This window comes from Ranitomeya imitator, chromosome 6, assembly GCF_032444005.1.
Source record: "Ranitomeya imitator isolate aRanImi1 chromosome 6, aRanImi1.pri, whole genome shotgun sequence".
NCBI classification, from domain to species: Eukaryota; Metazoa; Chordata; class Amphibia; order Anura; family Dendrobatidae; genus Ranitomeya; species Ranitomeya imitator.
In genome coordinates, this window is record NC_091287.1 from 413,084,208 (window position 1) to 413,111,890 (window position 27,683).

Here is a 27,683-nt window from a genome sequence, read left to right on the forward strand (position 1 = left end):
CCCGATGCATTCCTCTGTTATACGTGAGTGAATATTTTGTATGCCTGGAGTTTTCTGTTAAGCCCTTGTTTGTGTTGCCTTGTTTGTTGGGTTGGTGTACTATGGTGCACAGGAGCACCTCTCTTCCTTGGGTGGGGGAAGAGAACAAACGGAGGGTTAACTCAGGAGATAAGGCAAGAGTGGAGGCCCTGGCATCTTCACCTTCAGAAGTATCCTGGGGAGTAGGCCAAGCTAGGGCACCCAAAGTGTTAGGGACAGGAAAGAACCCCTGGTCCTGGGCTACCTGACAGCTGTGTCGTGACATTAGCTCTGACCGTAACATTTTTTTCTGATCCATTATGGATCCAATTGCTGCTTTGACAGTGCAACTGCGGCAGCTCAGTCTGGAGGTAGCAGATTTACACATGGTGGTTTTGCAGAACCCTAATACATCTGGTGTGAGACTCTCATCTCCCCAGAAAACCATAGTGGAGCCCAAGATCACTTTGCCTGACAGGTTCTCTGGGGGCATGACAAGTTTGCTGTGTTCCGGGAGGCCTGTAAACTGTACTTCAGGTTACGTCCAGTTTTCTCAGGTACAAAGTAGCAACGTGTGGGGATAGTAATCTCGCTCCTCCAGGAGGACCCCCAAGCATGGGCATTTTTTCTTCCATCTGACTCTCAGCCACTTCAGATAGTGAGGGTATTTTCTGGCACTGGGCCTTATATATGATGACACCGATCGCTGAGTCCACACTGCACCAACTTCAACAAGGAGAGCAGCCGGCTGAGGAATATTCCTCTGAGTTCCGGAGCTCAGGTGAAATTACCCCACACTCCTTAGTCAGTTCTGTGAGGGGCTCACAGTAAGGGTGAATGATGCTTTAGCTCTGTACGAGACTCCTGACTCCCTTGAGGCAGCCATGTCTCTGGCAATCCGGGTTCATTGCCGTCTTCACCAGAGACCTATGGAAGGAGTCACCACTGTATGCAGGAGGTCCGGGGTCAAGGGAGGTCAGCATTGAGCCTACTGAGGAACCCATGCAGCTGGGTGCGGCATCTCACTCTGGTAAGCTACCTTTTCTCCGGCGTAAGGGGCGAGTGTGTTTCAATTGTGGTAAAAAGGGCCATTGCGTGGGCACGTGTCCCTCCTGATCACATATTAAACAACTGCCAGGAAAATTAGGTGGCTTGAGTTGCAGAGAGGTTAGCAACTCGGGTGTCCTCATCACCTCTAAAAGTAGGACACAATTTTTCCTACCAATTGAAGTCCCCCTGGGTGGGTTTAAGGTAGATGTGTCTGCATTTCTGGACAATGCGGCGGGGTTTAACTTGATCGATGCTAGGTTCATCCAGGTCCAAGGCCTCATCGCACAAACTCTGTCCAGACACATACAAATTCCATTGACTCCATCCCCTTGAGACTGTCGTCCAAGACTTGCAGCTTCAGTGCTTCAGGTGGGGGCCATGCACACTGAGGTGTAAGACTGTTATGTGTTAAGGTACCTTCACACTCAGCGACGCTGCAGCGATACCGACAACGATGTCGATCGCTGCAGCATCGCTGTTTGGTCGCTGGAGAGCTATCACACAGACAGCTCTCCAGCGACCAACGATCCCGAGGTCCCCGGGTAACCAGGGTAAACATCGGGTTACTAAGCGAAGGGCCGCGCTTAGTAACCCGATGTTTACCCTGGTTACCAGCGTAAAAGTAAAAAATCAAACACTACATACTTACCTACCGCTGTCTGTCCCCGGCGCTCAGCTTCTCTGCACTCCTCCTGCACTGACTGTGAGCACAGCGGCCGGAAAGCAGAGCGGTGACGTCACCGCTGTGCTTTCCGGCTGACCGACGCTCACAGCCAGTGCAGGAGGAGTGCAGAGAAGCTGAGCGCCGGGGACAGACAGCGGTAGGTAAGTATGTAGTGTTTGTTTTTTTTACTTTTACGCTGGTAACCAGGGTAAACATCGGGTTACTAAGCGCGGCCCTGCGCTTAGTAACCCGATGTTTACCCTGGTTACCAGTGAAGACATCGCTGGATCGGTGTCACACACGCCGATCCAGCGATGTCTGCAGGGAGTCCAGCGACGAAATAAAGTTCTGGACTTTCCTCAGCGACCAACGATCTCCCAGCAGGGGCCTGATCGTTGGTCGCTGTCACACAGAACGATTTCCTTAACGATATCGTTGCTACGTCACAAAAAGCAACGATATCATTAACGATATCGTTATGTGTGAAGGTACCTTAAGAGATGGAGGAAAAAAGGTTGTAACATCCTGTGGAGAGCTGAGATAAGGGATAAATGTAGGGACAGCAATCTGGTTATCAAATCTCCACCTTTTTTTAAAAAATAAGCCTTTATTAACCCTTCAATCTCCACAACACGTTTTGATAGCATAACAAAATCTTCATCAGGTGGTGCAAAGGAAATAAACAAGGAAATTACATCTTTATTCCCTCCATTTATTCCCTTTGTACCACCTGATGAAGATAGTGTTATGCTATCGAAACGCGTTGTGGAGATCAAAGGGTTAATAAAGGTTTGTTATTTAAAATAAAAAAATTGGAGATCTCCGTTTTCCACAGACCGCTATAACCTTTTTCCTCCATCTTTTCATATCCCTCCTCCGGAAAGTTGGCGGCAGTAGCAGCTAGGGGCACAGTCAATTCCATTGAGAAACTTCAGGACCTGCGGTGTGCGGGCAATACTGGATTCACACTTGCCAGCTTGAGGACTGAGGTGATGCGTATCCTGCTCCCTGATCACGTGACCAGAACCTGCAAGTGCTGGCCAGTAGTGGCGGTGCACGACAGTCTCCAATGGTCCTTAGGGATCATCCCTTCAAGTGCAAACTGGAATTGCGCAGGGGTGCACAACCCCATTAGGTGAGTGGCTACTTGGCCCTTGTTTGATAATTCACTAAATCACCAGATTTACACATTTTGCGCTCCTTGTTTTTGTTCTCATTTCATGTTATGTGCTAGAGGGCCTGCCCTCATCTGTGGTACTGGGACTTCCTTGTCTCGCTCTGCACAATACTGTAGTAGATTGGCAGACTCAGGAAGTAGGAAAATGGAGTGGATATTGTCAAGGACACTGCTTTGGTACCCGGTTTGCTAGGGTGGATACCCAGTCTGTGCCTAGTTACCTGTCCGATTTTGGGGATATGTTCTTCGAGCAGTGGTGCAAAGAACTCCCTCCCTATCATCCTTATGATTGCACCATTAATCTCGTGCCCAAGAGCAGACTATTGGTCTCTCTGGTCCAGAGAGACAGGCCAGGAAGGACTACATACCAGAAAGCCTGGCTAAAGGTCATATCAGACCATGCTCAGCCCCCATTACCTTTGAGTTCTTTTTTTGTAAAGAAAAAAGATGAGGGTTACGCCCTTGCCTGGATTTCCGTGAACACAATACGATCACTGTCCGTGACCTTATCTGATCCCTTTCATTCCAAATCTCTTTAATCAAATTGTAGGGGCAAAATGGTTCTCTAAGATGGACCTCAAGGGGGCGTATAATCTCATCCGCATTAAAGAGGAGGATGAGTAGAAAACAGCGCTCAATACGCCTGAGGGACACTATAAGAATCTGGTGATGCCTTTTGGGATGACGAATGCGCCCGCCGTCTTTCCAAAACTTTATAAATTACATCTTTCCACTTTTCACCCGCAGTCTAATGGGAAGACTGAAAGGGTTAACCAGAATCTAGAGACGTACATCAGGTGTTTTGTATCTGAAAATCAGGAGGGTTGGTTTACCGATTTACCGTTAGCCGAATTCGTTGTATATAATCGTTGTCAGGAATCGACTGGTAAGACCCCTTTTTTTCGGAGCATATGGGTTCCAGCCTCAATTTAGTTCTTTTAATAGCAATCGCCGATTACCAGAAGAAGAATGGTTTTCATCTTCTATTACTACCATATGGCAGGGGGTTACGAATAATTTGAGGAAGATTGGATCCAAATATAATAGTGTGGCTGATCGGAGATGTTTGGTGGGTAAGGACCTGTGTGTTGCTGACTTGGTGTGGCTATCCTCCAGGAAATTAAGCTGAAAGTCCTGTCTTGGAAACCGGTTCCCAGGTTTATTGTCCTTATAAAGATCATAGCCATCATCAATCCCATAGCATTTCGACTTGCTTTACTGCCTATCTTTAGGATCCATAATGTTTTCCATCGATCTCTCCACAAAAAATATGTTGCATCTTCAGTACCATCTCTTCTACCATGATCTACTGTCACTGTCCGGAGCTCCTGGACCCGGGTCACCTGACAGCTGTGTCATGACAACTGACCTACCACCAAACCAGTCATGGTGGATGATTTTGCAGGCTGCATAACCACATTTGGCACAGGTACACACTGTAAAAAAAAGTATGCATCTGTGGTGTAAAAGTGGTACAAATGCAGGCCTGCTAATTTCCTGTTAATTTTCTTCCTGCTAATCTCAGGACACTGAGGTCTCATGCCACAGAGTCTGTTTTGGCCAGTTTCCCCCTTTTTGGGCTAGGCATCTTGTCTATATAGCTTTCCACGGACAAGTGCAAAACATTCAAGTCTTGATCCAGCTCTGTCCCCCAACTATTTGATGTTTGCTGACATATAGCGAGGTGAACTTCAAAAGTTAGGGTCCATCCTGATTGGGTACACTTTGTTGTGGTGGGATTTCATTTAAGCTTTTTTCTCTTTTGATCAAAATAGTGTGAACTATTATAAGTACCCTTCATTATTTACACATACTATTACTATTTATTTATTGCAGGGTATTTGCTTATTTTGTTTCTATCCTAGTCTTTGTCTGTTTGGTGGACACAATGCTAATGTACACATACATATTGCACTTTTACTAACATGTGTTCAGGGTCATTTCATAGGCCTCTTGCAGTGCTCCTCCTTTTTCCTTCTTGCACAGAGCGGTAGATTATCATGAACAACTGGTGCACACAGGGCCCGACTAGCCATCTGGCAATTCTGGCAAATGCCAGAAGGGCCTGTCTGGTCGTGGGCTGCCCTGCCTGCTATGTTGTTAGCAGAATCTGTGCTCTCAAGACACTCATACTGTTAAGAATTTTGACGGAGCACAAAGTCGCTGACTCCGTCACTTACCCCAGCAGGCCATGGGTATCATTAGAAATATTGGTCTTGTAGTAAATCTTGCTTTCCTCAATCCAGGGTAATATTAGTAATATATCCCATCTAGTGCTTGGGGAAGGGAACAGCGTGGGCCTGTGTGATTTCAAATGTCAGGGCTGAATTTCAGCTCCAGTCCATACCTGGGTGCACACGTCAACTATTAAATGCTGTTTTATATGTCTAATAGTGTATATCTTAGAAACAATAATAAGACATCCTATAAGACAGGAATATAATTAGCATGGTGCATTCCTATGAAGATGATCATTTCAGCTGATGTCTTTTTTGAGCTCAAGAGCCAGCAGAGATGCTAAAGTTATTAACATGCAGCTAAGGTGTAGTGACATTTTTGGATCAGTCCCCTTTCACAAGCTTTAAGCAGTGCAGAGCTTGAGATGTCAACCTCGTGCAAGTTGTCACCACCTATTAAAAGGGAAAAGTGAACGGACCGTTATTAGGGTGCATATAGGAAAAAGTACTCGAGTCTTAATGCACAGAAGGCAAGTTTTCTCATCCTGTTTTGGGTAAAGCAAAACAGAAAAATGTTCTTCTTCATTGACAACAGGGTCTCTCTATATATTAGCAAAAAGGGAATGGGAATAAAGTCCTAGAGCAACAAGACCCTTGTATTACAAGTGACTGAAGAGAAACTGCCCTATTATGACGCTGGAGCATTTATTTTAGGGGGTTCTCGGCTTTGACATATTTATACTTGTTAGGAGTGTCTTTTGAAAATAAGTAGATCACAAAGTCTATTCTTGCTAAGACCACCAGTGATTAGCCGTACTATCCATGAAAACCTGAGCTATACAATTTCCCTGCACTGCCCCCACGGGAGATGGTAAGCATTACATAGGACTGCGTAATACAGGTCTGGACAACTTGTATTATATGGAGGATGCTCTTTGTAACCATTCTCCACTATGTAAATTTTAAGTTAACAGAGGGGATCCCCTATTGGTTATTCTCATCTTTTGGTCAAATAGGTTTTATGAAATTAGATTCTCAAAAATAGACAAACCCTTTGACTACCAAAAGTTAGTCCCATTTTATTTCCTTGATAGGACTAGAATTATAGTTCATTGCCTATTGGTTCTGGAATCTTACAATCAGAAATGAAGTCTAAAACGAAGAACTGGATTGGTATCACAGTGCAAAAAAGTTTCCCCATATAGCTTTACATCTCTTCAAACATGAGCCTTGTGCGGGTTACTTATTTTCCTCTTGTTTACTAAGTCAATATCTGAATCAGCAGGTTAGCTTGTATATAGGCTATTCTGGATTTCACCGCACAGTCACCATCCTGGTTTACGTTGATATCTGAGAAGATGACTTGTTTTAAAGTCCTTGCTGTATTGACTGCTGCTCTTGTTTTTTGTGATACAGTCAAATGGGTAAGTGAATCACATTTGTATGTTACATAGTTATGTAGGTTGAAAAAAGACCTCGGTCCAACAAGTTCAGCCTTTCTTCGCCAATTGTGCATTTTGTCACTAACTTAAACTACAACCCGCAATGTTATGTGTATTGAGGAAATCATCCAGCTCTTTTTTAAAAGCTCATATAGTGTCTGCCATTACTACCTCTTGTGGTTGTGCATTCCACATACTCTAACTGCAAAGAACCCTTTCCTATTTATCTGACGGAATTGTCTTTCTTTCACCCGTAATGAGTGCCTCCTGGTCCTCAGTATGGTCTTTAGAAGGGATAAGTCGTGTGCCAGTGTTTTGTACTGGCCACACATATATTTATACATGTAAATGAGATCTCATCTGAGGCGTTTTGTTTCTAAGCTAAACAAGTCCAACTTTTTCAACCTGTCATCATATGAGAGGCCTTAAATCCCCTGAAATAATCTAGTTGCCGCCTTTGAACTGACTTTAACTTCTATATATACTTTATAAAATTTGGAGACCAAAACTGGATCCCATATTGTAGATGTGGCATCACAAATGATTTATAAAGGGGTGACAATACATTGGGATTGCGAGATTTTATCTCTTTTTATACACCCTAAAATTTTGTTTGCTTTTGAGGTTGCTGCTTGACATTGAGTACTGCTGCTCAGCTTACTTGTAATGACTCTAATGAGTCCTTCTCCAGTTCCGTAGTCCCAGGTATGCGTCCATTTAATGTATATGCAGCAATAGGATTACTCCGTCCTAGGTGCATTACTCTACATTTATCTACATTAAATTTGCCAAGTGTTTGCCCATTCAGACATCTGTACTATCAAGGTCAGATTTTCTTATCCTACATAGTTTGTCATCAACAAAGACTGACATTTTACTCCCAATCCCATCCACAAGGTCAGTAACAAAGAGGTTAAAAAGAGTTGGTCCTAGCACAGATCCCTGCGGTCACCACTGCTGACTTTATACCAGTTAGAGAGAGTCCCATTTTTAACGATTGTCATTTAACCAATTCCTTACCCATCTGCAAATAGTTTCCCCCTGTCCTTGTTTCTGTAGCTTAAGTATATATGTTTGGACTTATATGTTGAGGACCATACACTTGAATCCACAGTAATTTTAGAATTTTAAGTTCTATAATATCAGAAAACATTGAGAAAGATTTAGCAATTTTTGCCACAGAAAATATCATATTTGCAAAAACAAGGTACTAAAATGTCTTCAGATATAAAAAAAAAAAAAAAAAAATCAAGAAGGTTCTCAAGACACTCACTTTACCTTATGAATAGTCAGAACTAGACTGTTATATGCAAGCAAGAAACTTGGCCCTCAAATTGCAGTGAAGGAAACAATTTAATGTTAGAAATTCTGTTCTTGATATGAATAATATACAGAAAAATTCTGTTTTTCAAAATGAAGAACTTGTTAGTTCAGGTGACAATTTTGTATGATACGTAAATATATATGTATATGGTCCTCACATATTAGTGTAAATTTTACACAGTTCTGATAAAGGTCCAGTTTTAAGGCAGAAACGTTGACAGCTGTTTTGATTGCTTGTTTGACAATGGGTTGGAAGTAGGGAGTGCCATATACTTCTACAGTAGACTGGTATATGTTATCTTCATTTAACACTTCGTATTCTGAATGCAACACATGAGCACCACATAGATCTTATGGCGCCCAAAAAAGGAGAAAAAAAGTCACGGCGGTCTGGATATTATATTCAGAATGTGGACAGTTAATAATAGGCACAATTACGCCCATGTGAATGAAGCCTAATGCTGAATCTCGTGTGTTTGGTACATATTAATATGTGAATTTTAGGACTTGATTTTGATTCATTTGTTTAAAACATGCGAGTGCACTAGTCTGTAGAGCATTGCTATAGAGCGGGCATCTATTAATTATATTCTACGTTTTTGATTGTTTACTGCGCCATTTATTATTCTCACTCTATCATTCTTTGGGATGAATGCGGCACATTTAACACAAAAAAATTTTATGAGTTTAAGGCTATGTTCATACATTGTTTTCTGCTACTTTTCTTTTCTACAGCCAAATCCTGATCTCTTGGCAATAAAAGTTGAGTTTTTTTCAAAGTTTTTTTCCAAAGTTCAGCTTTGCTTCCACCATGCAAGCATGAGCAATGCAAAGTGGTAGGCCACTAAATGCAAGACTTATATGACGCTATAAAACATTTTTGAAAAAGATGGCAATTTCAGCAAATTAGTGGAAAAAGATTTTTATGTCTAAAAAAACGGACTATTCTGAGAAAAAAGTTCATATGAGTTCATAAAAAATACACAATTACAAATGTAACAACAGCACAGGGAGTTGAATTGGTCTGGAATAGTTTACTTAAGACATTAGCAGAGCATTTTGTTTACTTTCACACATTGGTCAGGTCCATTGAGTTGGTCAGGTATTGTTCTAGTTCAGAAATTGGACAGGCAATGTTTACTTTTGCACATTGTATGGATATTGATTAGCTCAGGCTTAGTTTACCGTAGCACATTATTAAATTCAGAACTCCACAACATTTTTGATAAACTTGAGAAAATAACAAAAATAAATGGGAATCACATCCTGCTGTACCTGCGTTTTTCACTAAAAAACTGATGGCAATTTTTTTTTTGCACTTACTCATTGCTTTCCATGGGTAAAAAAAAATGCTGCAAAATCGCTGAAAGAAGTGACATGCTGCAGTTTTAGAAAAAGCAGCTGTTTTCCAGTTCAGTTAAGAAAAAACTGGGTTCATCATATTTCTTAAATCTCATAGCTTTTGCTGGTACTGTAAAAACCAAACTTTAATTTGCAAAAAAAAGCAGCAAAAAAGCAATGTGTGAACATAGCCTTACTATTCCCTTCTGAAGCTGTTTAACTAATTTTTTTGTATACAAAAAGTACATTGTTTATGAGATTGTATACAAATACAATGTGACACTTTTATAGTCAACGGTGTAATTGTTCTGTCATTTACTTGACATACAGTGGGTACAAAAATATTCAGACCCCTTTAAATTTTTCACTCTTTGTTTCATTGCAGCCATTTGGTAAATTCAAAAAGTTCTTTTTTTTCTCATTAATGTACACTCTGCACCCCATCTTGACTGAAAAAAACAGAAATGTAGAAATTTTTGCAAAGTTATTGAAAAAGAAACACTGAAATTTCACATGGTCATAAGTATTCAGACCCTTTTGCTCAGTATTGAGTAGAAGCACCCTTTTGAGCTAGTACAGCCATGAGTCTTCTTGGGAATGATGCAACAAGTTTTTTACACCTGGATTTGAGGATCCTCTGCCATTCTTCCTTGTAGATCCTCTCCAGTTCCGTCAGGTTGGATGGTGAATGTTGGTGGACAGCCATTTTCAGGTCTTCAGCGATGCTCAATTGGGTTTAGGTCAGGGCTCTGGCTGGGCCACTCAAGAATGGTCACCGAGTTGTTCTGAAGCCTCTCCTTTGTTATTTTAGCTGTGTGCTTAGGGTCATTGTCTTGTTGGAAAATGAACCTTCGGCCAAGTCTGAGGTTCAGAGCACTCTGGAAGAGGATTTTATCCAGGATATCTCTGTACTTGGCCACATTCATGTTTCCTTCATTGGCAACTAGTTGTCCTGTCCCTGCAGCTGAAAAACACCCCCATAGCATGATGCTGCCACCACCATGTTTCACTGTTGGGATTGTATTGGGCAGGTGATGAGCAGTGCCTGGTTTTCTCCACACATACCGCTTAGAATTATCACCAAAAAGGTTTATCTTCATCTCATCAGACCAGAGAGGATCACAAGAAAATGGACAGCATGTGACTTAAATACGAGTGTCTGAGCAAAGGGTCTAAATACTTATGACCATGTGATATTTCAGTTTTTCCTTTTTAATTCATTTGCAAAAAATTCTACATTTCTGTTTTGTTTTTTCAGTTTAGATGTGGTGCAGATTGTACACTAATGAGAAAAAAATGAACTTTTTTGAATTTACCAAATGGCTGCAATGAAACAAAGAGTGAAAAATTTAAAGGGTTTTGTATACTGTGCACAGGTTCCATTCAGAAAGCTAATAAAAGTCTCCCATTTTCTTTGTGTACTTTTATGTCTCAGGATATCATTCCAGTTTATTGCACTAAGATCATCTCTCAACCGTTGGAAATTTACGCTCCTGAAGTTTAGTGTCCTTCTAACCCCTCTATTACACATCTTATTAAAGGATACATGAAAACTTAATATTTTGTGATCACCATTACTCAAGTGACCCCCAACCCATATATTTGATATGCGGTCTGGCCTGTTGGTTAATATTAGGTCTAGCAGTGCCTCCCCCCCCTTGCCTTCTTGTTGGGTCCTGAACCAGTTGTGAAAGGTAATTGTCTCTCATAGTTGTCAAAAACCGCGTACCTTTGCTGGAACGGCAGGTTTCCGCTCCCCAATGTATTTCAGGATAGTTGAAGTCCCCCATAATAATGACTTCTTCTTGAGTCGCAGCTTCATCTATTTGCTTTATGAGGATATTCTCCGTTGCTTCCATTATTTTAGGAGACTTATCACAAACCCCTACCAGTAATTTATAATTTTTTCCCCCTCCCCTTATCTCCACCCACAGGTACTCTACATTTTCATTAGAATCACATATATTATCACGCAGGATGGTATTTAAGGATGATTTTACATGTAAACAGCCCTCCCCCCTCGCTTATCTGTACGGTCGTTTCTGAACATACTATAGCCCTGTAAATCAACAGCCCAGTCATGACTCTCATCCAGCCATGTTTCAGATTTCCCCACCATGTCATAATTATGTTCCAACACAATTAATTCTAATTCCTCCATTTTGTTGGTGAGGCTTCTGGCATTAGTATACATGCATTTTACGTATCTCTCTGTACCTCTATTCTTTCTTAAATTATAAACTGTTCTAACCCCACCCCCATGGCACCCCCAATTCCTTTATTTGTGCCCAGGTCACTATCTGCTCTATCTTCCCCTCCTATAAAATGTATACCCTCCCCCCATCCCTAGTTTAAACACTACTCCAACCTTCTAGCCATTTTCTCCCCCAGCACAACTGCACCCTCCCCATTGAGGTGCAGCCCGTCCCTAGCGTAGAACCTGTAGCCAACTGAGAAGTCGGCCCAGTTCTGCAGGAACCCAAACCCCTCCTTCCTACACCTATTCTTGAGCCACTTATTAACCTCCCTAATCTCCCGTTACCTCTCTGGCGTGGCACATGGTACAGGCAATATTTTGGAAAATACTACGTTGGAGGTCCTTGCTTTCAGCTTGCAGCCTAATTCCCTAAAATAGTTTTTAAGGACCTTCCACCTACCTCTAACTTCTTCATTTGTGCCAATGTGCACCATGACCGCTGCGGCCTCACCAGCCCCTCCCAGTAATCTGTCAACCCGATCAGCGATGTCGGACTCGAGCACCAGGTAGGCAGCACACTGTTTGACGATCCCTGTTGTGAATTCTGTGGCAGAGCTCCCTCCTGTGGTCACAAGTGGTACTTCGGCTGATTCTCTCTATGAGCTTCCGTTGGTGGAGGAAAGTGGTACTGCGGCTTCTGAGTTTCCTTCCTCAGGTGATGTGGTGAAGTCGTTAGGTGCTGCTCTATTTAACTCCACCTAGTGCTTTGATCCTGGCCTCCAGTCAATGTTCTAGTATTGGACTAGCTTCCTCCTGGATCGTTCCTGTGGCCTGCTGCTCTGCATAGCTAAGTTGCTCTTGTGTTATTTTTTGTTTGCTGTTTTTTCTGTCCAGCTTGTTTATTTGGTTTTTCTTGCTTGCTGGAGGCTCTGGGACGCAGAGGGTGTACCTCCGTGCCGTTAGTCGGTACTGAGGGTCTTTTTGCCCCCTTTGCGTGGTTGTTTGTAGGGTTTTGTGTTGACCGCAAAGTTACCTTTCCTATCCTCGCTCTGTTCAGAAAGTCGGGCCTCACTTTGCTAAATCTATTTCATCTCTACGTTTGTCTTTTCATCTTAACTCACAGTCATTATATGTGGGGGGCTGCCTTTTCCTTTGGGGTATTTCTCTGAGGCAAGGTAGGCTTATTTTCTATCTTCAGGCTAGCTAGTTTCTCAGGCTGTGCCGAGTTGCATAGGGAGCGTTAGGCGCAATCCACGGCTGCCTCTAGTGTGGTTGGAGAGGATTAGGGATTGCGGTCAGCAGAGTTCCCACGTCTCAGAGCTCGTTCTATGTTTTTGGGTTATTGTCAGGTCACTGTATGTGCTCTGACTTCTATGTCCATTGTGGTACTGAATTACCAAATCATAACAGTACTGGAGGCCGAAAGTACTAATGATTCTCAATAGAGGGAAAAAAGAAGTTCTGAGACCATTTTTTTTTCTCTGCACTGTGTTTTGCCTTTTTTTTCCCCTAGACATTTGGGTGGTTCAGGACACAGGTGTAGCAATGGACATTAAAGGTCTGTCTTCATGTGTGGATCAGCTCACGGCAAGAGTACAAAATATTCAAGACTTTGTGGTTCAGAATTCTATGTTAGAACCAAGAATTCCTATCCCTGATTTGTTTTTTGGAGATAGAACTAAATTTCTGAGTTTCAAAAATAATTGTAAACTATTTCTGGCTTTGAAACCTCGCTCTTCTGGTGACCCAGTTCAACAAGTCAGGATCATTATTTCTTTTTTACGTGGCGACCCTCAGGACTGGGCATTTTCTCTTGCGCCAGGAGATCCTGCATTATGTAATATTGATGCGTTTTTCCTGGCGCTCGGAGTGCTGTACGATGAACCTAATTCAGTGGATCAGGCAGAAAAAAAATTACTGACTCTGTGTGAGGGTCAGGATGAGATAGAGGTATATTGTCAGAAATTTAGAAAGTGGTCCGTGCTCACTCAATGGAATGAAGGTGCGCTCGCAGCTATTTTCAGAAAGGGTCTCTCTGAAGCCCTTAAGGATGTCATGGTGGGATTTCCTATGCCTGCTGGTCTGAATGAGTCTATGTCTTTGGCCATTCAGATCGGCCGACGCTTGCGTGAGCGTAAATCTGTGCACCATTTGGCGGTATTATCTGAGCATAAACCTGAGCCTATGCAGTGTGATAGGACTTTGACCAGAGTTGAACGGAAAGAACACAGACGTCAGAATGGGCTGTGTTTCTACTGTGGTGATTCCACTCATGCTATCTCTGATTGTCCTAAGCGCACTAAGCGGTTCGCTAGGTCTGCCACCATTGGTACGGTACAGTCAAAATTTCTTTTGTCCGTTACCTTGATCTGCTCTTTGTCATCTTATTCTGTCATGGCATTTGTGGATTCAGGCGCTGCCCTGAATTTGATGGACTTGGAGTATGCTAGGCGTTGTGGGTTTTTCTTGGAGCCCTTGCAGTGTCCTATTCCATTGAGAGGAATTGATGCTACGCCTTTGGCCAAGAATAAGCCTCAGTATTGGACCCAGCTCACCATGTGCATGGCTCCTGCACATCAGGAGGTTATTCGCTTTCTGGTGTTGCATAATCTGCATGATGTGGTCGTGTTGGGGTTGCCGTGGCTGCAAGTCCATAATCCAGTATTAGATTGGAAATCCATGTCTGTGTCCAGCTGGGGTTGTCAGGGGGTACATGGTGATGTCCCATTTCTGTCTATTTCGTCATCCACCCCTTCTGAGGTCCCAGAATTCTTGTCTGATTACCGGGATGTATTTGATGAGCCCAAGTCCGATACCCTACCTCCGCATAGGGGTTGTGATTGTGCTATCGATTTGATTCCTGGTAGTAAATTCCCAAAAGGTCGACTGTTTAATTTATCTGTGCCTGAGCACGCCGCTATGCGGAGTTACGTGAAGGAGTCCTTGGAGAAGGGTCATATTCGCCCGTCATCGTCGCCATTGGGAGCGGGGTTCTTTTTTGTGGCCAAGAAGGATGGTTCGCTGAGACCTTGTATAGATTACCGCCTTCTAAATAAGATCACGGTTAAATTTCAGTACCCCTTGCCGCTGTTATCTGATTTGTTTGCTCGGATTAAGGGGGCTAGTTGGTTCACCAAGATAGATCTTCGTGGTGCATATAATCTTGTGCGTATTAAGCGAGGCGATGAATGGAAAACTGCATTTATTACGCCTGAGGGCCATTTTGAGTACCTAGTAATGCCATTCGGACTTGCCAATGCTCCATCAGTGTTTCAGTCCTTTATGCATGACATCTTCCGAGAGTATCTGGATAAATTCCTGATTGTATACTTGGATGATATTTTGGTCTTCTCGGATGATTGGGAGTCTCATGTGAAGCAGGTCAGAACGGTGTTTCAGGTCCTGCGTGCTAATTCTTTGTTTGTGAAGGGATCAAAGTGTCTCTTTGGTGTTCAGAAGGTTTCATTTTTGGGGTTCATTTTTTCCCCTTCTACTATCGAGATGGACCCTGTTAAGGTCCAGGCCATCCATGATTGGACTCAGCCGACATCTCTGAAAAGTCTGCAAAAGTTCCTGGGCTTTGCTAATTTATATCGTTGCTTCATCTGCAATTTTTCTAGTATTGCTAAACCATTGACCGATTTGACCAAGAACGGTGCTGATGTGGTCAATTGGTCTTCTGCTGCTGTGGAAGCTTTTCAAGAGTTGAAGCGTCGTTTTTCTTCTGCCCCTGTGTTGTGTCAGCCAGATGTTTCGCTTCCGTTCCAGGTCGAGGTTGATGCTTCTGAGATTGGAGCGGGGGCTGTTTAGTCGCAGAGAAGTTCTGATTGCTCGGTGATGAAACCATGCGCCTTCTTTTCCAGGAAGTTTTCGCCTGCTGAGCGAAATTATGATGTTGGCAATCAAGAGTTGCTGGCCATGAAGTGGGCATTCGAGGAGTGGTGTCATTGGCTTGAGGGAGCTAAGCATCGCGTGGTGGTCTTGACTGATCATAAGAACTTGACTTATCTCGAGTCTGCCAAGTGGTTGAATCCTAGACAGGCTCGTTGGTCACTGTTTTTCGCCCGTTTTGACTTTGTGATTTCGTACCTTCCGGGCTCTAAAAATGTGAAGGCGGATGCCCTGTCTAGGAGTTTTGTGCCCGACTCTCCGGGTTTGTCTGAGCCGGCGGGTATTCTCAAAGAGGGAGTAATTGTGTCTGCCATCTCCCCTGATTTGCGGCGGGTGCTGCAAAAATTTCAGGCTAATAAACCTGATCGTTGCCCAGCGGAGAAACTGTTTGTCCCTGATAGGTGGACGAATAAAGTTATCTCTGAGGTTCATTGTTCGGTGTTGGCTGGTCATCCTGAGATCTTTGGTACCAGAGCGTTAGTGGCTAGATCCTTTTGGTGGCCATCTCTGTCGCGGGATGTGCGTTCTTTTTTGCAGTCCTGTGGGATTTGTGCTCGGGCTAAGCCCTGCTGTTCTCGTGCCAGTGGGTTGCTTTTGCCCTTGCCGGTCCCGAAGAGGCCTTGGACACATATCTCTATGGATTTTATTTCAGATCTTCCCGTCTCTCAAAAAATGTCAGTCATTTGGGTAGTTTGTGATCGCTTCTCTAAGATGGTCCATTTGGTACCCTTGTCTAAATTACCTTCCTCCTCTGATTTGGTGCCATTGTTCTTCCAGCATGTGGTTCGTTTACATGGCATTCCAGAGAATATCGTTTCTGACAGAGGTTCCCAGTTTGTTTCGAGGTTTTGGCGAGCCTTTTGTGCTAGGATGGGCATTGATTTGTCTTTTTCCTCGGCTTTCCATCCTCAGACTAATGGCCAGACCGAACGAACCAATCAGACCTTGGAAACATATCTGAGATGCTTTGTTTCTGCTGATCAGGATGACTGGGTGTCCTTTTTGCCTTTGGCTGAGTTCGCCCTTAATAATTGGGCCAGCTCGGCTACCTTGGTTTCGCCGTTTTTCTGCAACTCTGGGTTCCATCCTCGTTTCTCTTCAGGGCAGGTTGAGTCTTCGGACTGTCCTGGTGTGGATACTGTGGTGGACAGGTTGCAGCAGATTTGGACTCATGTAGTGGACAATTTGACCTTGTCCCAGGAGAAGGCTCAACGTTTTGCTAATCGCAGACGCTGTGTGGGTCCCCGACTTCGTGTTGGGGATTTGGTTTGGTTGTCTTCTCGTCATATTCCTATGAAGGTTTCCTCTCCTAAGTTTAAGCCTCGTTTCATTGGTCCGTATAGGATTTCTGAGGTTCTTAATCCTGTGTCTTTTCGTTTGACCCTTCCAGATTCTTTTTCCATCCATAACGTATTCCATAGGTCGTTGTTGCGGAGATACGTGGCACCTATGGTTCCATCTGTTGATCCTCCTGCCCCGGTTTTGGTGGAGGGGGAGTTGGAGTATATTGTGGAGAAGATTTTGGATTCTCGTGTTTCAAGACGGAAACTCCAGTATCTGGTTAAGTGGAAGGGTTATGCTCAGGAAGATAATTCCTGGGTCTTTGCCTCTGATGTCCATGCTCCCGATCTTGTTCGTGCCTTTCATATGGCTCATCCTGGTCGTCCTGGGGGCTCTGGTGAGGGTTCGGTGACCCCTCCTCAAGGGGGGGTACTGTTGTGAATTCTGTGGCAGAGCTCCCTCCTGTGGTCACAAGTGGTACTTCGGCTGATTCTCTCTATGAGCTTCCGTGGGTGGAGGAAAGTGGTACTGCGGCTTCTGAGTTTCCTTCCTCAGGTGATGTGGTGAAGTCGTTAGGTGTTGCTCTATTTAACTCCACCTAGTGCTTTGATCCTGGCTTCCAGTCAATGTTCTAGTATTGGACTAGCTTCCTCCTGGATCGTTCCTGTGGCCTGCTGCTCTGCATAGCTAAGTTGCTCTTGTGTTATTTTTTGTTTGCTGTTTTTTCTGTCCAGCTTGTTTATTTGGTTTTTCTTGCTTGCTGGAGGCTCTGGGACGCAGAGGGTGTACCTCCGTGCCGTTAGTCGGTACGGAGGGCCTTTTTGCCCCCTTTGCGTGGTTGTTTGTAGGGTTTTGTGTTGACCGCAAAGTTACCTTTCCTATCCTCGCTCTGTTCAGAAAGTCGGGCCTCACTTTGCTAAATCTATTTCATCTCTACGTTTGTCTTTTCATCTTAACTCACAGTCATTATATGTGGGGGGCTGCCTTTTCCTTTGGGGTATTTCTCTGAGGCAAGGTAGGCTTATTTTCTATCTTCAGGCTAGCTAGTTTCTCAGGCTGTGCCGAGTTGCATAGGGAGCGTTAGGCGCAATCCACGGCTGCCTCTAGTGTGGTTGGAGAGGATTAGGGATTGCGGTCAGCAGAGTTCCCACGTCTCAGAGCTCGTTCTATGTTTTTGGGTTATTGTCAGGTCACTGTATGTGCTCTGACTTCTATGTCCATTGTGGTACTGAATTACCAAATCATAACAGATCCCTGTCTTTGTGACACATTGCCCTATCTATTCTCTTAATAATTAAGTCCCCACTACCAGCACGTGTCTGGCCTGTCCTACTCTCCTATTTCCCCCCTTACTGGAGCAGTCACACCTCCGGCTTTCAGAGGACATGCCTTGCTGCAGCAGTGCTACCCCTGTACTGGCACCACCCTCATCTGCCAACTTAGCAAACTTATTGGGGTGTGCCAGATCAGGACTAGCCTCCCTGCACTCTTCCCTCTTCCCGGCCTTCTAATTGTCGCCCAGCTTGTTACTTCACTGTCCTGCAGCTCCATCCTACCATCCCCCCCCTCATCTGTCCCATTGAGCGTCTGCTCAGTGAGCAGAAGACTCATTTCCATATTGTCAATAGATCTGTGTTGCCAGCTGCACATTTAGATCCAATACCTGGGCTTCCAAATGCACAACATGCTCACATCTCGCACAGAAGTATGCACCCTCAACCGGCTATTCAAGGATCGCATACATGTGGCAAGATGTGCACTGGATGGCATTAACAATAGTGGAGCACATTTCCTAATGGGGATTGCACCACAAAGGAAAGTTAAGTAAAAAGAAATGCAGAGTATTAATAAAATGCAAATAGCAATTCGGTAATTCCTCCCTTGTAAACTCCCTGAATGCAAAGTCACTGAATCACAAGTCGCACTCTTACTTCCATTCGCACGTACGCTCCGGTCACACTCGCTAAGGAAGAAGATTTAAAGAGATTTTTTTATTTTTTCCTCTAGCACCAACCCAACCAACAGCTCAGTGCACTTCCAAAGGACTAAAAACCCCAACCAGCTGCCACTTATTAACCCTTAATTATGAACCCCAGCACCCTTAATTAACCCCTTGTGAGTATAGCTACACCTCAGGATTTAAGTGCTATGTAGTTATCCCTTAAACACACAGTAAAATAAGAGACTGAAAACCTGTATAGAGAAAAATAGGTTAAGAAAGCCCAATAAAATTAAACAGGTAGCTAAACAGCAACTCACAGCAACTCACACAGGTATTTGCTGCAGGATTCCCAAATACTGCTTCACCGAATCACAAGTCACACACTTACTTCCGTTCGCACTTATACTTCGGTCACACTCTCTAAGGAAGAAGATTTAAAGAGATTTTTTTTTCCTTTAGCACCAACCCAACCAACAACTCAATGTACTTCCATAGGACAGTGGTCCTCCATACTCATGAGCTCTGTATTCCACCACAGACTTGCAGCTCTCTCTGTATGCACGGTGTAGACAGAGAGCAGTCAGTATTCAGAAATCTTTTAGGCTAAGTGCACACGTTGCAGAATTGCTGCGGAAATTTCCGCGGCAATTCTGCGCCTCCTGCCGCGGGTATATTGCATGTGGAATTGGCATGCATATTCCCGCAGAAAACTAGCGTTTTGCAAGCATAATTAGCTTGCAGAATGCTAGCGTTTTCCAAGCAATCTGTAGCATCGCTTGGAAAACTGATTGACAGGTTGGTCACACTTGTCAAACATAGTGTTTGACAAGTGTGACCAACCCTTTTACTATTGAAGCTGCCTATGCCGCATCAATAGTAAAAGATAGAATGTTAAAAATAATTAAAAATAAAAAAATGGTTATACTCAACTACCGCAAACAGCCGATCTCCTCAGCGGCTTCCGTTCCTATAGATGGTGTGTGTGCAGGACCTTCGATGACGTTGCGGTCACATGATCGCGACGTCATCGGGGTCATGTGTCCATGATGTCATCGCAGATCCTTCACACACACCATCTACAGGAACAGAAGTGGCCGCGTGCAGCGCTGAGAGGCAGGAAGACTCCGGGTCCATCGAAGGTGAGTATATCACGATTTTTTAATTTTAATTCTTTTTTTTTTTCTAACAATTGTATGGTGCCCAGTCCGTGGAGGAGAGTCTCCTCTCCTCCACCCTGGGTACCAACCGCACATGATCTGCTTACTTCCCGCATGGTGGGCATAGCCCCATGCGGGAAGTAAGCAGATCAATGCATTCCTAGGTGTGCAGAATCCCCGCGATTCCGCAAATTTAATGAACATGCTGCGTTTTTTTCTGGAATGCGAATCCGCTCAGGAAAAAAATGCGGATTGCATTCTATTAAATAGGATGCTTAATGTGAGCGTTTTTTTCACGGTTTTGTAGCGTTTTTATAGCGAAAAACCGCGAAAAATCTGCTACGTGTGCACGCAGCCTTAGATTTGCAGGAAATAAAACTATTATTTTAACAAAACTGCAGCAAGCAGCCCAGTGCTGGAATCATGCACCCTACCCCTACTTCATGTTCCTCTCAGATAGGGTAGAAAAATCTTAGTGACAGATTCCTTTTAAGTTCTAATAGACTTTTTGTAACCATAAGTTTACATTTCTTCTCCTAATTTTAAGGTGCGTGGTGCGCAAGATGACACTTATTCTAAGTGTGCACTAATGATAAAAGTTCTGGATGCTGTAAGAGGAATTCCAGCTGCTAAACTAAGCGTCAAGGTTCACAGGCAGAAGGAGGATAAAAGCTGGGATCTGCTTTCTACAAGGTAGATAAGTACAGCAACTTTTACTCAAAAGCTAAATTATTTCTATCCTTTTCCTTTATTTATTACAAATTCTGTTCAACCATCACAACTGTTTTTATGTAATGACAACCATTATTCTCAGAGGAGTAGCTAGGTGATCAGCACAGAGGAGAACAAAACACATACCATGATTATGACTATGTGACTATGGTGGCACACTCTAATCATAGAGGATATAGGGACCTGCAGCAGAAGACCATGCTTTTACCGAAATTAAATTACTATACAGAAATCGAAACCAATATTACCACCATATAGTGACCATGTTGTGGTATATAGCAGTTCTGAAGAACGTATTAAAAGCTTACAGTACAGTTGTAGATAGTGGCTTGCAATTGTCATTCTTTCTGATAGAGTAGTTCACTTTTACCGTCTTTTCCATCTGGCCCAGACGGCCATGAAGACTTCTTCCAGACTCGTCTGCAGAGTTTACAATAAAGACACACTTGACTTCTCACATTTATAGCTATTCCCAACCTGCACAAACCCCCCATCCAGCTGACATGCCAATGCTGAGCTGTCTACTGCTGTATTTGTTCCTAGTACTGGAGCTGCTGTTTGGCATGGTATTTTTGTACCTCTTGCTGTCCAGCATAATAATGCCCACCGCCGTGCCACTTACATAGTAAAATGTCACCTAGTGCTTTACAGATGGTAACATTGCCCTCTACAAAATATGAATGCCATCTGAGACTGCCATTCAAGATAAAAGTAATAATAGTAATAGTGCCCTGAGTGCTTCAACAAAAGTAATAAGGCCTTCTTGAGTCTTCAACATACTATAATAAGGTCTGACGTTCCTGCACATTTAGTAATAATGTCCCCTGAGTTCCCCCATATACAGTAAAAAGGCCCCGAGTTGCTCCCACACACAGTAATAGCATCTGTGTCTCCCGACACACAGTAATAATGTCCTCTAAGCCCCCTAACATACACTAATAATGCCCCCTGAGTTTCCCCACAGTAAAAGGATTTAATACACCGAAAAATTAGGGAATCTGTCACCTCATATTTCGTATATAAACTGCGGCCACCGCCATCAGCGGCTTATGTACAGCATTCTGTAATGCTGTAGATAAGCCCCGATGTAACCTGAAAGATAAGAAAAACAAGTTATATTATACTCACGCAAGGGCAGTCCTGGTGCAGTCCGGTCCTATGGGCGTCGCAGGTCCGGGTCCGGTGCCTCCCATCTTCATATGATGGTGTCCTCTTCTTTGCCTCCTGCCGTGGCCCCTGCGCAGGCGTAATTTATCTGCCCTGTTGAGGGCAACATAAAGTACTGCAGTGCACAGGCGCCGGGCCTCTCTGACCTCTCCCGGCACCTGCGCACTGCAGTACTTTGTTCTACCCTCTGTTGAGGGCAGACAAAGTACGCCTGCGCAGGAAGTAAAGAGGGGACGTCATTGTAAGAAGATGGAAGGCGCCAGACCCGGACCTGCGACGCCCATCGGACCGGACCGCATCGGGAGCGCCCCGGGGTGAGTATAATCTAACTTGTTTTTGTTATTTTTCAGGTTACATCAGGGGCTTATCTACAGCATTACAGAATGATGTACATAAGCCCCTGATGGCGGTGGCCGCAGTTTTTATATGAAATATGAGATGACAGATTCCCTTTAATAATAAAATAAAAATCACATATACACACAGCTCCCCACAAACATAGTACAATGACGCCAAAACCCTCTGCACAGTTTAAGTACCTACCAGCACCCTCACACAGTATAATGCCCCCTCTATACTCAGTATGAAGCTCCCCTATACAGTACAATGCACCCTCAGCAATCTACACACAGTAGGAAGCCCCAATAGTCCCCTCACACAGTATGATCCCTTCACAGCACCCTACACACAGTATTATGCATCGTAGACCCCGGAGAGTCCAACAGCACAGTCATTGCGCCAGGGCACGCACAGGACATCAGAGTCCTAGCATGATGACATCACAATATCACTACTTCTCAGACCCCATACTTAGTAGCTACATTACTGATGATTTTATTAAGGTTATCAACAATATTGTAAGACTTAGATGTCCTCACATAATATGTGTAATTTATAACACTGTGATAGAGCTATAATGGGTGCAGAGGTAGCAGTCGTACTTGGCCCGCTACCTTGTCATCTATTATAATTATGCCCAGACCTCAGTACGATAAAGCTTTCTTGTTATACATTGTGTAGTAGATCGTCTCACTTGCCTGTACACGGAGGTAGACACAGGTATACTGTCTCTTTAAATCTTCCGCTGGTTTATTATACATGTGGTATAAACCCGACGTGAAGTGAACATAAACAAGGCCCTTCGGGCAAAACAGGAAGAACAAAACAAAATGGTATACAATCTCTGAAACTGCGGGATTCCACCCGCTCAGGATACCACAGACCCATACACACAGTATGATGCCCCACGACCCTCTTTCACACAGTTGATGCACCCACCAGCACTCCTATACAGTATAAGGCAAGAGTACAGTACGAAGCTCCCACAACTCCACAGCATAGTACAATGCCCCCACAGCACCCTACACGGTATGAAGCCCCAACAGCACCCACCTCAGTCTCTTTGAAGTACTGACTAAAAATAAATAAACACGGACCCTGTAAAGACCACCAGCACAGTGTCCCAGTGTGGGTGGAGTGATGTGGTGATGTCATCATGCAAGGGCACGCACAGTGCACCAGAGACCCATCATGATGGCACCTTGTCACTCCCCCTTGGCCTGTCAAACCTGGTTGCCTCACTCCCTCTTGGCCCTCCCCCCTACCTGGTTGCTATTTTACTTGTCAATAATATTTTAAAAGTCAGTTATTCCCTCACCTACTATTTGCCTTTTATAACACTGTGACAAAGCTATGACGGATGAAGAGATAGCAGTCACATTTGGCCTGCTATTCTGGACCCATCATAGCTTTGCCCTGATTATAGATTGATAAATAAGTGAATCCCTTCATATATTTAGAATACACTTCTCCAGTTTGCCAAGTTCCTTGAATTGAAAATTAGAAATGTAAATTGCTGTGTCTTGTAGTGTGGGGCTAAAGTGACTAACCAATGTACATGCATAGAAACACTTTTTTTTTTAGTTTTTTAGATTTTTATAATGCTAGAATTACCTAACATCTAGTTATGTGGTGCTAGGTAAACATGATAACAATATTGGAAACATGATAACAATATAATTGTGTCTATGTTCTAAGAGTAACATCTGAAGAAGGAGAAATCCATAACCTCGTCAGTGAAGAAAATTTTGTTGAAGGCGTTTATAAATTGGAACTTGCAACCAAGCGCTTTTGGAGCAAGGTTGGGCTTTCACCGTTTCATGAATATGTAGATGTAAGTATTTAATATATACATAATAACAATATTAATGTAAACAAACAATGTAAACAAGTTGCTAAAAAAAAATAGCAACATTTCAAGGAGTTTTAGTTCAGGAAACTGACAAAAGCTTCTTGATGAATCTGGGCCTAAAAATCTACTATATACAATATGTAATTCCTAAAACACCTCCAAGACCAAGAATAAGATTATAGAAATCTAGAGGAGGTGCATATCTTGTGAATATGTGCTAAAGTTGGGGTCCCACCTCTTGTAACCCCAATGATTCTGGAAATGTGTCTGAAATGTCTGTACGACTCAGCTGTCTCCAGCAGTCCCATATGCAAAAAATGTGTGACCAGTGTTCCATTCCAACTATGGTTTTCTTAACCCATTCTCAGGATCAATGGGAGTCACAGCGGTGATCCATCCACCATGTCCATCCTGAGGAGCATGTGATTTTAGGGCATTAAAAACACAACGCGTTTTAAGACTTTACCCATTCCACTTTCTTCTCCTAATTTATAAGAAGGGTCATCATTAGGCTCCCCTTATGGGAAAACGACTGTATCTATCACTGAATTAGACTGATTGGGTAAGAAACAGATGGTCTATTGATCTTGATTTGTACATAATATGTAAATGTAATGAATATAGATAAGCTTTGTTATGGTGTGTTATAAACTGACAGTACAATTTGTGGTCCTGGGTTGTCTTGACTTGCGACCCGTGAAACTCACCAGAGTTGCCATTTCCGGTCACTGAAGCTGCTGGTTTCTAAGCTTTCTCCTATCAGGAAATTTTGTCAGCACCAGTTTACACCCAGGATATTGATGTGTACTGTGATGCTGGAACACTGCACCACAATGTTAATTATAGGGAAAGAGTGTAGATGTTTGGTGTCAAGGTGCCGAGTTAGGATAGTTCATATTTTGTGGTTGTAAGAAGTGAGAGTGGCCTGATTTTATTTATAGGTGAGTTGGAAGGCTGAGTGGCTTGTTCTTCAGAAAGCATTGGTGGGCTGAAGGTCACAATGAAGGAAAGAAACTGTTTAGTTAGCCATTTAGATATGTCTGGGGGACCCATACGCAAGAGTTACGACTTTGGTATCACCTACACAAGTGGTCAAAATTGTTGGTACCCCTCGTTTAATGACAGAAAAACCCACAGTGGTCACAGAAATAGCTTGAATCTGACAAAAGTAATAATAAAAAAAATCTATGAAAATGAACAAATGAAAGTCAGACATTGCTTTTCAACCATGCTTCCACAGAATTAAAAAAAAAATAAAACTCATGAAATAGGCCTGGACAGAAATGATGGTACCCTTAACTTAACATTTTGTTGCACAACCTTTTGAGGCAATCACTGCAATCAAACGATTCCTGTAACTGTCAATGAGACTTCTGCACCTCTCGACAGGTATTAAATTATGGCCCACTCCTCAAGAGCAAACTGCTCCAGATGTCTCGTGTTTGAAGGTTGCCATTTTCAGACGGCATGTTTCAGCTCTTTCCAAAGATGCTCAATAGAATTTAGGTCAGGGCTCATTGAAGGCCACTTCCAAATAGTCCAATGTTTTCCTCTCAGTTTTTCTGGGCTCTTTTGTTGCCATTCGTATTATCCGTCTCTTTGATTTGTCAATTTTCCTCCTGTGGCCACGTCCAGGGAGGTTGGCTACAGTCCCATGGATCTTAAATTTCTGAATAATATGTGCAACTATAGGAACATCAAGCTGCTTGGAGATGGTCTTATAACTTTTACCTTTTAACATGTTTGTCTATATTTTTCTTTCTGTTCTCCTGAGACAACTCTTTCCTTTGCTTCCCCTGGTCTATGTTGAGTGTGATACACACCACGTCACCAAACAGCACAGTGAGTGTCTGTAGCCCTATATACAGGCCCACTCACTGATTCCAAGATTGTAGACCCCTGTGATGCTAGTTAGTGGACACACCTTGATTTAACATTTCCCTTTTGTCACATTTTCAGGGGTACCATCACTTCTATAGTGGCTTATTTAATGAGATTTATTTTTTTTTAAATTCTGTGGATACATGGTTGAAAAGCAATGTCTGACTTTCATTTGTTCATTTTCATAGATTTTTTTTATTATTACTTTTGTCAGATTCAAGTTATTTCTGTGACCATTGTGGGGTTTTCTGTCATTAAATTTTGACCACGTGTGTAGCAAGGCACAAAAATATGAACTGCTGTAACCAATAAGCATTTTGTGGCATCATTGTTTGGAGCTGTGTAACTAGCCTCAGTCTACATAATGTATCTGAAGGGGAACCATCTACCACAATCTCACAAGTTGATCATTAACAGTTTAGATCTAAATGAAGCTCCTAGTGATTGGATCCAACAGCAGCATGGTGGAGCAGCACAGGGGCTCAGTGGATAGCACAGCAGCCTTGCAGCTCTGGGGTCCTGGATTCAAATCCCACCAAGGAAAACATCTGCAAAGAGTTTGCAGTTTCTCCCTGTGTTTGTGTGGGTTTCTACCAGGTTCTCTGGTTTTCTCCCACACTTCAATGACATACAAATAGCGAATTTAGATTATGAGCTGTCATCCCAGGACAGGGATGATAATGTCAGTTAAAGGGAACCTGTCACCTGAATTTGGCGGGACCGGTTTTCGGTCATATGGGCGGAGTTTGTGGGTGTTTGATTCACCCTTTCCTTACTCGCTGGCTGCATGCTGGCCACAATATTGGATTGAAGTTCATTACATGTCCTCTGTAGTTCACGCCTGCGCAAGGCAATCTTGCTTTGCGCAGGCGTGTACTACGGAGGACGGAGAATGAACTTCAATCCAATATTGCGGCCAGCATGCAGCCAGCGGGTAAGGAAAGGGTGAATCAAACACCTGAAAACTCCACCCATATGACCGAAAAGCGGTCCTGCCAAATTCAGGTGACAGGTTCCCTTTAAGCGCTGTGGAATCAGTGGCACTATATAACTGACATTCCTGGTTTCCACCATGGTTTTAATCTGCTCGCTTACATTATGCTACACCATGAAGATAAATCATTTGTGCCATTAACCATTAAAACCCCGAATGTCAAGTTGCCCCCAATGAATCAGAAACCAGTAATAAAGTATGTAGATCAGCTCGCCAATATACTTGTTCAGATGCATAGAACTCTGTCCTGATCCACACGTGGCAAGACAATAAATAGAAGAAACAGAAGTTCCAGCTTACGTGTAAAAATGTAAAACTTATCCTTTATTACAAAAATTGCTAAAAACAGCACATCACTAGGGCAGAAAAAGCTAATACATATTGACAAAAAATACCAGAGAAAAGAGGCAACACGTTTCGGCCGCAACTGAAGTCTTTGTACTACCCCTATTGCTGGGCTATTGGTAGCATTTTTTGTAATGAAGGATGAGTTTCACATTTTTACATGGAAGCTGGAATTACTTTTTCTTCTACTCATGATCAGAAACTGCACCATGAGCAGTATAACACACTGGGGCATTAAAGTGTCACTACATAGCCCCTTGAAGCTGAAGAAAATTGAAAAAAATAAAACAAAAATTACATCTCCTGAACTGGCGCTACTCCTCCGCGCTCAGCACCATCTGGCGGGGCGCCGTATGGGTGCTGTGGCTTCAGCAGTATTCATATTTGGCTACAGTACACATAATGCCACTAGGATCTCTTTTAATTAATTGTGCTGAAACTCTCGTATAAGAGTACACAGAACATATTTATTGCATTGTGCTCAGTGTCATGGTAAGCAGACATTATATTAACCCGTATGTATTTTCCATTGACATTGAATATTTATTGCTTCCTTCCTAGGTGGTATTTACTGCTAATGACGCCGGTCACCGCCACTACACCATTGCCGTGCTCCTCACTCCCTATTCCTTCTCCACAACTGCAGTGGTCAGTGAACAACTGCAAAACCATACATAACCTGTAGTTGTCTCTTCTTGTCTTCACCCATATAC

At 43.2% G+C, this 27,683-nt stretch overlaps 1 protein-coding gene across 1 annotated transcript; it reads left to right on the top strand.

Moving 5' to 3' along the window:
* Window positions 1-338: 338 nt before the first annotated feature.
* Window positions 339-27,683, top strand: TTR (transthyretin). Its single transcript, XM_069732321.1, has 5 exons — window positions 339-575; window positions 6,412-6,510; window positions 20,208-20,353; window positions 23,597-23,732; window positions 27,532-27,683. Exons 1-5 carry the CDS (start codon window positions 339-341, stop codon window positions 27,646-27,648), a joined length of 735 nt encoding a protein of 244 aa, XP_069588422.1. The 3' UTR covers window positions 27,649-27,683.